This window comes from Momordica charantia, assembly GCF_013281855.1.
Source record: "Momordica charantia cultivar OHB3-1 chromosome 6 unlocalized genomic scaffold, Mcharantia_2.0 BLBB01000006.1, whole genome shotgun sequence".
NCBI classification, from domain to species: Eukaryota; Viridiplantae; Streptophyta; class Magnoliopsida; order Cucurbitales; family Cucurbitaceae; genus Momordica; species Momordica charantia.
Window position 1 is genome coordinate 9,360,731 of NW_028275164.1, and position 13,815 is coordinate 9,374,545.

The following is a 13,815-nucleotide window of genomic DNA, read 5'->3' on the forward strand; positions in this document are numbered from 1 at the left end:
TCTAAGACCGGTTATTAGGTCGAACTCCCGCTTCCCAAAAGAGACCATATTCCCGAATAGGTTAAAGCTAATGAGGTTGTCTCTAGGTTCCTCCACCTCTCTAAGCAACAGGTGATGGAGCAGCGGACCGTTAAATACAACGTTCATCCCTAAAATCGGACCAAAACATGTTTGACTAAACATGTCTAACTGAGAGGGAGTTAACCTAGCCTTAAGACGAGAAGAGGTTTTCCCTACGTGAGCGAGATTTGACAGCGCGGCCGGGAACCAGTCGTCTTGGTTGATCTTAAGTGTCATATCCATGTCTCCTGTAACAAAACAAAACGATATTGCTTAGAAATGGACCGGGTTGAAGCCTGTGATGGAATCCAGAAAGTCGAAGTACAAGATATGGACTTTCTGGATTCTATCTCGGGCCTCGTCCCCGTCCATTTTGAACCGGGATGAGTCCCAAGATGGATTCCAGAAAGTCCAACCATCTTTCTTGAATCCATCTTGGGACTCATCCCGGTCCGAAATGGACCGGGATGAAACCCTGAAAGTCCATTCCAGAAGGATGGTCTTTCTGGATACCATTTCGGTCTTCATCCCGGGTCTATTTCGAACCGGGATGAGGCCCGAGATGGAATCCAAAAAGTCCATCCTTCTGGAATGGACTTTCAGGGTTTCATCCCGGTCCTAAATCCACCGGGCTTAAAGCCGAGATGGAACCCTGAAAGTCAAAAATTAAAACAAAACAATGGAAGCAACAATAAATCAAACTTCATAATAACCTTGGCTACTTCAGATAGAGCCGAAGGTTGAAATCATTCACACCCACGCAAAGAACGAAGAAAAAAAAGGTAGAAAATCATTCACAATAAGATCGCGAGTTCGAAAGAAAAATTACCTCAATTAGGGAAGGGGGAAAGCTCTGATAGAGACGAAGTGAGGGAGACGAAGAAGAAACGACGGAGATGAACTTTCTCGTTGTGAGGGAGAGACCGGGATGAAGACTGGGATCGACAACGAGATAGTGAATGAGGGAGGGGAAAGACCGAGACAGGGAGGGAAAGGAGGGGAGGGCTGGGTTTGATTTCTTTTTTTAAATTGAGGGTAACTTGGTAATTTTACAAACCAAAATAAGGGGAGGGGTTAGAAATCTGAGGTGGAGGGGTCATAAATAGGTAAAAATCAAAAGGGGGTCAAAAGTCCAAAGTGGTTATTGAAAGGGGTCAAAAATCCCAATTTCCCACAAATCTCTTTACAAATCTTTATTCCCTCCACAAATTTCTCACAATAATTAATTTCAACGTTAAAAAATCTAAGTTTTAAGAAAAATATCTAACTCAAATAGTAAATTAAAAGTTTAATATGGAAAAAATAAAAAAACGTACATAATTACATAATTTGTGCGAATTTAATTACAAAAAAGTCAAGATTACAAAAATCTCGGGACAATATTGCATTAAATGCTCAAAATTTAATTGATAACAATAGGCCCAGAGGGGAGAAAATACAAAAAAAAAAATCTGGAATTTGGGATCCCGGATCGGGATTGGAGGATCTCGGTCCAGGTTAGAAGGATCCCGGTCCGGGATTGAACCATCCCGGACCGGGATTGAACCATCCCGGACCGGGATTGCAGAATCTCGGACTGAATAGTAACCTGGTCCGGCTTTCTGCAATCCCAGTCCGGGATGGTTCAATCCCGGACCGGGATCCTTCTAACCCGGACCGAGATCCTCCAATCCCAGCCCGGGATCCCAAATTCCAGAATTTTTTTTTTTTTTTTTTTTGCATTTTCTCCCTCTGAATTCCAGTTTCTTTTAGCCTTTATTGTCAAGTAAATCTTGGGCATTTAATGCAATTTTGGCACGACATTTATGAAACCTTAATTTTTTTTTGTAATTACTTCCGAACAAATCTTATGTATTTATTCTTGGATTATGCAAATCTTTTTTTCACCATAATTTACTTATTGGAGAATTTAATCTACAAATTTTTTTGTGTGGATTTGTTTGTTAAGTAATAAATTAATCTATATTAGATTCGAAATTAAAAAAAAATGCTAATGGTTGAGAGAAGAGATTGTGGATAATTTTACTTAAAATAAACAAGGATATTTTGGTAATTTTACAAAGACGAAAAGTGGGAAGGGGTTACAAATTGGAACAGTAAGGGTCACAAATTAGTTTTTTTTAAAAAGGGGTCAAAAATTCAGATGAGTTATATAATGGGGTTAGAAACCCCAATTTCCCTCAGTACATCCTTTACCAAATCAGAAAATAGTGCAAATGGGTCTTCAAGATTAAATGGAACACAAGTGACTTTATATCAGATTATAAAGCTCGTCTTGTGGCAAAAAGGTTTCATCAGATAGCAAAAATTTATTATTATGAAACTTTAAGCCATATCGTAAAACCAATCACTATTAGAGTTATTTTTACTTTAGCCCTTGCAAATGGTTGGGAGCTTGGTCAAACAGACATCAACAATGCGCCTTGTTACATGGGCTATTACATGAAACTATCTTAATGGACCAACCACCGGACTTTATCTATCCAAATTTTAAACACTTAGTCTGTAGACTTCGAAAGGCTTTATGCAGCCTCAAACAAGCCTCTAGAGCATGGTTTGAAAGGTTAAACACATGTTTCTAAACACACTTGGTTCATTGGATCTAAAGTTTGATCCTTCTTTATTCTACACAGTTACAAATGGTCACACATGCTACATTTTAATTAATCTATGTTGATGACATAGTAATGTTCTTCCTCAGACATTCAAGGCTGATCTCTACACTTAACAACAGGACTTGGGTAAGCTCAGCTATTTGTTTTCAAGGAATTGAAGTATTTTTTCCCAATTCTACTAGTCTATATATTTCTCAATCTAAATATATCACAAACCAATTACAAAGTGCTTTAAGCCAATGACATAGCTACCTCTATGTTTAGTGGCTCAATATGATCCGCAAGGCAAGGGGATTTATTGCCTGATCCCTTCTTATACCACAGTGTGGTGGATGTCCTACAATATGTGACTCTTACTAGACTTGAAATTTTCTTCCCCATTAACAAAGCATGTCAGTTCATGCATACACCGACAATTACCCACTGGCAACTAGTAAAAAGAATACTCAGATATCTCAACCGTTCTTTTGACCATGGCCTGTTACTATAGAAACCTACTCAAATGCTACCCAAAGGCTTGTCGATTTCGCAAAATTGTGTGACAATCTTATTTCGGTTCATCTCAGCTCCAATCATGTGCTACATTTCAAGACAAAACACATTGAAATAGATATCTATTTTTCGGGGACTTGGTAATTTTAGGGCAGACTAGAGTTCAACATTTACCTTTGGTGGCTCAAATTGCTGACGTGCTCACAAAGCCCGTCCCCTACTCGATTTCATAATCTAAAGAGCAAGCTCAATGTTGGTATTCCTATTACCATTGGCTTGAGGGAGGCTGTGAAGACTAATCATTAGTGGGCTTTTGATTTCTTTTGTTAGTTTAAAATAACAAAATATTGGAATCTGTTTTAGTTTAGTTAAAGGTCCAAGAGTCTATACATGGTCTTTTATCATTTTTGTATTGAGTGTGGATTTTGACATAATAGAAAATCCCGTTTTATGTGCATTTTCTAGCTGGCTGCCATCTAAGAGCTTGTAAAACTTTAAATCACATCTATATCAAAATCCCTCGAGTACAAATAGAATTTAAAAAAAAAAAAATCAGTAAATTTATAGTAAATTTATGTTTAAAATGAAAGATCATAATAGAATATGCCTCAATAGTTATTTCTTCATTCCAACTCTGATGACATCAACATCAACCCAAGTACTAAAAAAATGAAAAATAAAAAATAAAAAATAAAAATATCAAAACCCATGAATTTTCCCACTTCCCGGCTCACACACTGAATAATTAAATAAAAGGACATATTAGGTATTTGATAAAAAATGGAGAGTAACATCGTCTGAAAAAATTCGTTATATTACTTTTATATATATTACAGATATAGATATATAATACAAATTCTTCGTACATTGAGCAGAATTTTGAACATTTTTTAAACGATGTTGTCAAAATATTTTATTTATTTATTTAGTTTTTTTAATACAAACAATAGAATTTGAAACTATGGAAGTTATTAATGCCTTTACTAATAATTTAGTGGGATAAATACATTTTTAATTGGTGAGATCTAAGAAATAGTTTTATTAATTTGATCCTTAAATTTGGAAATCATATAATTTAAGAACATGTGAGGTTGTCATAAGTGTTATCATATAACTCAAGGACCCGTGAGACTGTCAGAAGTGTTGAACTGAACAATAGGAAAACATATCTACCACATTTTTGTTTTTTAAGATTTTATAAAAGCAATAAATTGAATTTGTGTGGTCTACATTATTTTATTTATAAAATAAAAAATCTTCGGATATCCAGCCTAGAGATCTGCATATTTTATAAATGAATAAACTTTTGTTTTATTTATTTATTTTTATTCAAACAGTGGGAATTTGAACTTAATTTTTTTTTTTTTACTTTAAGTATAATATATAAGAGGAGAGATTCGTACTCACGACCTTTTAGTCGAAGATAAATGCCTTTAACTAATTAAGCTATGTTTAAACCGGCAAAACTAAAATTTGAAGGTAAAGAAGTTATTAATGCCTTAATGTTGGAGGCCATTTATCAGCCGCCACGTGTCAACGTCTGGAGTCATTAATGGTTGAAATGAGAAGACAACTTATTGAAGAGGATTCTACAAAGTTGAGTTTTCTTAGCTTGGTGTCTAGCTTTCGAGCTACCATATATTCTACATTTCGGCTGACCTACGATAGGTACGAGCCGTGGTTAAAGAGCAACCGAGGGAACATAGACGACATATATTTTTTCTACAAGACAGCACAGTTCTAGATTATTGGAAGCCCTGTCGGGAACTCATCTTTGTAAATAGAGTCTCTCACCTCTCATATAAGGCATGCGAAATATATTCTCTTCAATATAAGTCGAATTATATACTCATTAGAATGTTAGAGTGCGAACTCTGTTCTGTAGGTCTACTGAACTTCGATGCATACAGTCAGAACTTCGGGGATCCGAGGTGGATCATTTTCACAATCAAACACCTTACTAATAATTTCTTGAGATAAAATACATTTGGTGAGATTTAAGAAATAGTTTCATTAATTTAATCCTTAAAATTTCAAAATCGTATAATTCAAGTGCACATGGGCAGGTGGGTGTGACCGTGAGCGAATGGGAAACATGTGTGTTTATCATTAACTACCACATTTTTGTGTAGATCAAATAATAATAATAATAATATAAATAGCATTTTTGTTTTTTTAATATTTTTATAAAACGTATTGGAGATCTTTCTGTTTGTTATTTTGTTAGTCTACAAACCAAATCTTGTTTGTAACTATAATTATTCCGAGTTTTAATGAAGATTCTACAATAGGAATTTTTCCCTCATTGTGCTTCAAGTTTATGTGATATGGTATTAGAGTAAAATTTTTCTTTTTTTTTTTATTTTTTGCTTGATGTGATTTTCTTCTTTTGTGAAATTCATTGTCTCCCAATCGTCGAGTAATTGTTCTCCATGACATTTCAAAATACTGTTATTATGCTCCAATCTCATTTTTATGCCACGAAATTGGACACCACAACACCAGCGATAACACATGTTGTGCATTTTTTTCATCTATCTATACTGATTCCATTTTGTGGATAGTTGACTCGGGTGCGTCTAGTCACATATGTCATCAACGTGAACTTTTCACGGATTTAAGACCTACTTCTAATATTACTGTTGTGTTACCTATTCATTCTCGGATCGCTGTTGGTTTCATTGGCACCGTTTGATTATCATAAAATTTTATTCTTCATGACGTGCTCTTCATTCCTGAATTTACATATAACCTGCTTTCTGTGAGTGCTATACTTCAGCAAGGATATTTTTCAATTGAGTTTTCTGGTACTTCTTCATTCATGACAGGTTTTCGAAGATGATTGGCAAGACTAATTGTGTGAATGGACTCTATTCCTTACCGTCTTCACCAAATACTCTTGGTTCCAAGCAGATTACTAAATCACAAGAATTTTCAGCCTTGGTGTGTCCGACCACAACTGATATTTGGCATAAGCGTTTGGGGCATACTTCTTCTACTAGGCTTACCTTTACAGCTTTCTAATAATTCATCTTCTACTGTTTGTCATACATGCCCATTGGCTAAGTAGCATCACCTTTCATTTACTGCTAATAATCATGTTTCTGATGCTATTTTTGACTTGATATATTGTGATGTTTGGGGTCCTTTTAATACCCCTACTGCTGCTGGATATACATATTTCTTAACATTGGTCGATGATTGCTCTCGGTTTACTTGGGTATATCTCATGCGACAAAAATCTGATGCTCTAACTATAATACCTCGGCTTTTAAAGCTCATTGAAACACAGTTCTCCAAAGTGATTCAGTGTTTTCATTTTGATAATACCCCGGAGCTTCATTTTACTGAGTTTTTTTGCATCTAAAGGGACTTTACATCAGTTTTATTGTGTTAATCGACCACAACAAAAATTCTGTTGTCGAACGTAAGCATCAACATCTGCTCAATGTTGCTCGGGCTCTCTTTTTTCAATCCAGAGTCCCTTTATCTTTTTGGGGCGATTGTGTTCTTACTGCACCATATTTGATTAATCGCACTCCTATGTCATTGCTTGCTAATACATCTCCTTGTGCTGTTTTATTTGGCTGAGAATTTAATTATACTTCTATTCGGGTTTTTGGGTGCCTTGCTTATGCTTCCACATTACCTTTACACTGTACAAAATTTGATCTAATAGCTCGTCCATGCGTTTTTTTGGGTTATCCAGCTGGCATTAAAGACTACAGGTTATATGATATTACTAAGATACAGATATTTGTTTCCCGGGATGTCATCTTCTTTGAACATTTGCTTCCATTTCATACTTTGGATTCTACTGTTGAACCTGTTATTGCTGATTTTTTGTCCAATTTTGTCTTACCCACTGCATCATCAGACTTGCTTTCTAATGGTCCTTCATTGGGTGATCAGTTTTTTCCAGCAGATATTAACCCTTCTGATGGTGTTTTTCCCCGCCTATAGCTGATATGTTTTCTGAGTTACAGCCCAATATGCCTCCTGATATGCATAACGTGTTCAATGTTGCTCATCCTATGCCCATTGACACACGTGATGTGCCCTCTGTCGTGCCTTCTGATGTGAACAATACATCTGTTGCTATGCCTATTGATGTTGCTATGCCTACTGATGTGCCTATGGATGTTATGAACCAATCTACTGCACCATTATCTCATCTGCAATATGATTTTTTGACTGCACCAATTGATTCGTTTCATTCTGATCTACCAGATACATCTCTTTCTCACAGACCACAACGTACACGACGCCCTCCTTCATACTTGAAGGATTTTTACTGCAACCTTCTCAAAGAAGAGTCTTCTTCTGAATTCCCGGTTTTGCAATCTGGTGCTCCTTATTCGTTGAAGAATTTTGTGTCTTATAACAATCTTTCTTCTACTCATCGACGATATGTTCTTAATATCTCCACTGAATTTAACCAGTCTATTTTCATCAAGCTGTCAAATTTCCGCAATGGAGGAAGACCATGGATGATGAAATTGCTGCCATGGAGCGGATAAACACTTGGTCTGTTATTGTTATTCCTCTCCCTTCTGGTCAGCATGCGATTGGATGCAAATGGGTGTATCGTGTCAAATACAAAGCTGATGGTACTATGGATCGTTTCAAGGCAAGATTGGTGGCTAAAGACTACAATCAATAGGAAGGTATTGATTTTGTAGACACATTCTCTCCTGTTGCCAAGATTGTAACTGTCAAAGTTTTGTTAACATTGTCTGCATCTTATGGTTGACCTATTGTTAAAATTGATGTTAATAACGCTTTTCTGAATGAAGATTTATTTGAGGAAGTATATATGTCTTTACCTCTGGGGTATAAATCTTTTGTTTCTACATCAGGGAAGTCTTTTGTTTGCAAATTAAATTGATCAATTTATGGTTTAAAGCAAGCTTCTTGTCAATGGTTCACGGAGTTTTCTCATGGTTTCATCTAGTTTAAGGGTGACTATTCATTATTTACACGTGGTTGTGGTTCCTAATTCATTTCATTATTAATCTACGTTGACGATATCATCATAACTGATCCAACTCCACATGAGATTGAGTCAGTCAAGGCGATTCTTCGATCTCATTTTCAACTGAAGGACTTGGGATCTGTTAAATATTTCTTGGGTTTGGAACTTTCTCGTTCTCAGCATGGTATTTTTTTGTCCCAATGGAAGTATTGTCTACAAATTCTTGAAGATACCGATTTGTTTGGGAGCTCGATCTACTACTTTTCCTATGGATCCGAATCTTAAGCTCTCTAAGGATGCTAGAGAACCCCTTTCTGACAAGGAGGCTACTTCTTACCGACGATTCATTGGTCATTTGCTTTATTTACAAATATCCCGCCCAGATATTTCATTCTTAGTACATAGGTATAGTCAGTTTCTTCAACAGCCTTTTACTGGTCATTTGGCAGTTGTTCATCACCTCTCACGTTATCTTAGAAGGACTTTTGTTGATGCTGATTGGGGATCTTGCTTAGATACCTGCCGTTCTGTTACTGGCTTTTGCATCTTTATGAGTGACTCTTTGGTATCTTGGAAATCCAAGAAACAACCAACTGTTTCACGTTCTTCTGCCGAGGCTGAATACAGGGCTTTTGCTGGTGTAACCAATGAACTGGTCTGGCTCCGTCACTTACTTTCTGATTTGAATATTCATTTTTCTTCACCTACTGTTGTCTATTGTGACAACCAAACTGCTGTTTCTATTGCATCTAAACCTACATTTCATGAGCGCACAAAGCACATCGAAATCGATTGTCACTTTGTTCGTGATAAAATTAATGATGGATTTTTAAAGCTGCTACCTATTCATTCTAGTTCTCAACTTGCTGACATGTTTACCAAGGCATTACCTTCTACTACTTTACATTTTCTCATGTCCAAAATGGGTGTTTATGATATTTTACGCTCCATTTTGAGGTGGAGTATTGAAGATCTTTCTAATTTGTTATTTTGTTAGTCTGGTAGTTTAGTGGTTATAACAAACAAACCTTGTTTGTACTATATATATAAACTATAATTATTTTATACATATCAGAGAGTTTTAATGAAGATTCTACAATATGAATTTCTCTATCATTTTGCTTCTGAGTTGATGTGATAAAACGCAATAATTGAATTGTGTGGTTTAAAGTTCATTTATTTGTATATAGTACAAATTCTTCGGTATATAGAACATACAATTTTGCACACTTTTTAATGGATGAATTTGTGGCCAACTTGCCAAAATATTTTATTTAATTATTTTTTTGAATTCAAACGGAGGGAATTTGAATATAAGTAAACTATTAATGCCTTCTCTAATAATTTCTTTAGATAAATCATACAAACCTATCAGAATCATACAATTCAAGAACGTGGGGTTGTCGCGAAGACCATGGGAGGAAAAAAATTGCTTGGACCAAAAAATGTTTTTTTGTTAAAGAATATATATATATTTTATTGGGTGTAAAACGATGACCTTTAACAATTTTTTATCTTTTCATCTTTCAATATATTTATCTTCAAGACTCAAGTGTTCAGTTTTCTCGATATGTTGGCACTTCTATATATTTATGGATTTGACACCGACAAAATATATGAAATATCAATAAAATTTGGACGTAATTAATATAAATAATTTAAAACTTATTTTTAAAATGTGAAATATTTATTTGTTATCAACGGTTTGCTTTTGTAATTTTTTTTCTATAAATATCTATCACAACATTTTCCATAAAATTAAGATCTTGACATGTGATTGACATTGATATTTAAAATTTTGATGACAGGAATGTTATCATATTATCGCAAGTTTGAAAATTGTTCCCAAGGGACATATTTAGTTTTACTTTCTATATATATTTAAATCAATTTAATTAAAATAAATATAACTTGTGAAAAATAAAATCACGCTTGTAGTGTTCCCACCAAAAAGGTTAATATAAAATCATAACATGCATACTTTATTTATCAATAATAACGCTCACACGACTTTTAATTATTACCTAACATAACTATAGAAATAACTAAGTGGAATGATGCCAAAGCATGAAGATACTTGAGCCGTGAAAGTATAATATCTACCCGACAATTGATTCTTTATATTCAATAACGTCAATTATACTACAATCTTCAGATCGTTGGTGAACAATATTAACATCGTATTGAGAGAACTCTACCTTGCTCATTTCTGGCATTAAGCTCCATGAAAACCCTTGAAGCAACCTAGCAAATAGCATCATGGTGATGTTTGTGCCTAGTGTGCTATGCATGCAACCTCTCTTCGCTTTATGATAATCTCAAATTACCCATTGTCTTATTCTTGAGATGGCGTTCTGGATTGAATCGCATCGGATCCTCCCAAACTTTTCGGATTTCGGCCGAGACCAATTCGACTTAATAGGACTTGGCTACCTTTTGGGATAAAGTAGCCAGCTACAATGGTATCAGAATTTGAGACATGAGGGACATTGAACGGTGAAAATGGAGTCGAAAAGATTCTCTAACACAAACAATAAGATACTTAAGTTGTGGGATATAGATTCTTAAACAAGTCTATCTCTTCCAACAATCCTGTCTAGTTCTTCGATTACTTTTTGGAGAATTTTTGGTTGATTGAGTAACTTTACCATTGCCCATTCAACAACATTTGAAGGATTGTCAATTGTTGCCGTTGTAGCTCCTATTAGACAAATTATAAAATGAACATGGATTACAGGAGAAAAGCTTTCTTCTACCTCTTTCTCATTAAAAATGAAATGATCAATACAGAGAGGCTTATATATTTCTCAAGAAAGCTAAAAAACTCCTACGAACAATTTCTCTGTAATGATTCTCCAAAAACCAATAATTACAAAACTATTGTTAAACTAAAATTAACTGAGTCACCAAACTAATGTCATGTGTCAACCATCCGGAAACACTTTTAATGAGCTGTCTTAACACTATTATTATGAACGATGAGAAGGTTGAAGTTAAGTTGACATATGCATGCATATATAGAGCTAACAACTTATCTATCACATGAAATTTTACTGATAATTGTATTCGAAAAATACTTTAGTGCTAGCTTGTAGTAGACCACCAACAAATTAGACATATAAAACTTAATTAGGTGTTTATCGATAAGTAGACATCTTCTTACTTAGGTTCCAATGATAAAGAATCTATCTCTATCTTGATCACCACTGAAAATTTGACAGCTCATTACTTTTTTAAAAAAGTGTTCTGTTTTTGAATTACTTTTTCTGCGTTGTCAAGCATTTGATGATGGTCACCACTACTTAAGACCGGTCACCACTACTTAAGACCTAAAGTACTTTCTATTAAAAAGTTGATGAATAAGAGAGATTTAATGTATGAAGGAAAGAGAGAGAAAAATGGGAGTAAACTTTTCTTACCTAGCTATAGTAACCGCAAGTTTTATCCAATAAAAATTTGTCGATTTTACTGTTTTTTTTAAATACAAAATATATCCTTTTTTCCCTTTCTCTCTCTCTTCTGCATGTAAAAAAAGTTTAGTCGGTGAAAAATGAGTGTACCTAAATAAATATTATTCTTGTATGTGTGACAAGAATTCTCACCGTGATTTCAGCTTTAATCTCTTCGATCGATAGCAACGATTTTCCATTTTCATCTCTAAGCGAGATAAAGATATCAAGAAAATCTTGAATCTCTTTCCTATTCCCATCTTTCCGTTGTTGCACTCTCTCATCTACAATCGGTTCATCATGCTTTCTCACCATTTCCAAGCCTTCTTTTACAATCTTCTGACGTTTGTCGAGATCAAACAAGGTATCAAATCCGACACAGAAAAGGCACTGACATGCATAAGCAATGTTAGTAATGCTTGAAGGTGCTCTTCTTCTTCAAATGTTGGCCCTCTATCTTCCCGGCCGGTATCGTAGTATCTTCTATTGAATAGCATTCTTCTGACAACGTTGCCACAATAATGAAGCGTTATGCTTCTCAAGTTGACCACCGCACCACCTTCGGACTTGGTGAGGCTGAAAATGTAGCGTAGAACAGTGTCGGCTTCGTGGGTTCTATGAGCAAGCATTTGACGGAGGGTGGAGGGATTCAGTATTTGTGAAGTACTTTGCGCATCTTCTTCCATTGGTCTCCCAATGGCGAAAGTGCAGTAGTAAGGAATCCACGGATTATGATTTTGGAAGTGTGGAGTATTGGTCGTGATGCAAAGACAGAATCATGGATCTTTGAAATTCGAGGGCAAGTTGTGGAGAAGCCACTGGAATTACATAGGTATTCCCGAGACGAATTCATGCTATGTCAGTGTCGTATTGCTTCATTATTGCATGAATCCATTGGTGTGGTGGTGTGTTGTTCCTCCACATTGTTGGGAGGCAGCCGACGAGGGGCCACGGTGTCGGGCCAGGCGGGAGAGCGGCACAGCGGTGGACGGGGAGCTTGCTTTTCTGGTAGTATTGAAAAAAGATGAGAGAAATGAAAGCCATGAAAAGGGAGAAGATGAAGGTTTTGGTTATGGCTATTGCATAGTTTTGATATGTCAATTGAGAGATCAATAAGAAAGCTTGTATGGCCATGTCCGATATCTCTCTCTTTTATCTCTTGTACATGAGTGAGTGCATGAAGGGATAGGAATCAGAATGTCTGTAATAATAGTGAGAATTGAAGAGGGAGAATAAGGTTATGGTTATAATGCAAAAAGTGTTCTAAATCAAAGCCAAAGTGTTGGACTTGTCTCCGCTTATCTTTTTAATTTCTTAAGGAACAATAGAAAACACCTGCACATATATAGTTTGCCAACTAGGCTAAGAACATATGGTTTTAGGAGCGTGGTGGTCCACTGAGTATTTTTACGCTAATTTGATATTATTTACTTTGAACATAAATCTCATACCTTTTGTTTTGGCTTCACTCAAGAGGCTTCGTACCTAACAATGAAGTTAATTGTCATTATTTATATATAATGGATTACTCTTTTCTAGCCAATGTGGGACTTTGTTTACACTCTTTGCAACACCAACAAGCGGTGTCACTGTCCCTATTCCCGTCTCATTCTCCCATTCCTGCGAAATCTCCTACGAAATTTCACAAAAATTCAATGCGGGTAACTCGCAAGGATCAAGTTCCAATAGGGAGTTATTTTCCTTTTATTATTATTATTTTAAGGAAATTTTTAATTAAATATTAATTATTCATGGAGACCACTTAAGGAAACGCAATAGAAGCAAAATATGCATATATCTTTGGCATCTGTCAACACTTTGACTTAATCCTCGTGGTTTTGCGTTTAGTTTTATCTAAAACGCTTCATACCAACAATGATAATAATGAATATTATTATCCTCATCTATATACTATGATCACCAATTTCTCTAGTCAACGTGATGGAAACAAATCAAGAATTTTGGTATATTATTGAATTTGTACAAACTCAATTTTTTAACCATACTAGGGAGAAAAAGTTCTTATATAAACTTACACGAATGTAACAGAAAAAGAAAAAAAATGAGGAAATTAGCCATCAAACTTGTTATGGATGAGAAAATCCTTATTTTCTACAATTCAAATCCCCTTTATTGAGGGATTCAAAAGGGAGATATCTTGATGATATGATTGAGGAGAAGATATCATATATTCAAAAGGAGAAGATATCCTGATTGCCTCAAG

At 35.3% G+C, this 13,815-nt stretch overlaps 1 protein-coding gene and 1 pseudogene across 1 annotated transcript; one reads left to right on the forward strand and one right to left on the reverse strand.

The window, feature by feature from the left end:
• Positions 1-5,667: 5,667 nt before the first annotated feature.
• Positions 5,668-7,977, forward strand: LOC111017489 (uncharacterized). Its single transcript, XM_088124930.1, has 2 exons — positions 5,668-7,514; positions 7,610-7,977. The coding sequence occupies exons 1-2, from the start codon at positions 7,136-7,138 to the stop codon at positions 7,828-7,830; spliced, it is 600 nt and encodes a 199-aa protein (XP_087981056.1). The 5' UTR covers positions 5,668-7,135; the 3' UTR covers positions 7,831-7,977.
• A 2,264-nt stretch (positions 7,978-10,241) lies between these two features.
• On the reverse strand, positions 10,242-12,725 carry LOC111017464 (tryptophan N-monooxygenase CYP79A68 pseudogene; annotated as a pseudogene).
• Positions 12,726-13,815: the final 1,090 nt, after the last annotated feature.

Coding starts and splice junctions, on each gene's coding strand:
- LOC111017489 (XM_088124930.1), top strand. CDS start 7,136: ATGTTTTCTGAGTTACAGCCCAATATGCCTCCTGATATGCATAACGTG. Junction 7,515..7,609: donor ATTCCCGGTTTTGCAATCTG/GTGCTCCTTATT, acceptor GAATTTAACCAG/TCTATTTTCATCAAGCTGTC.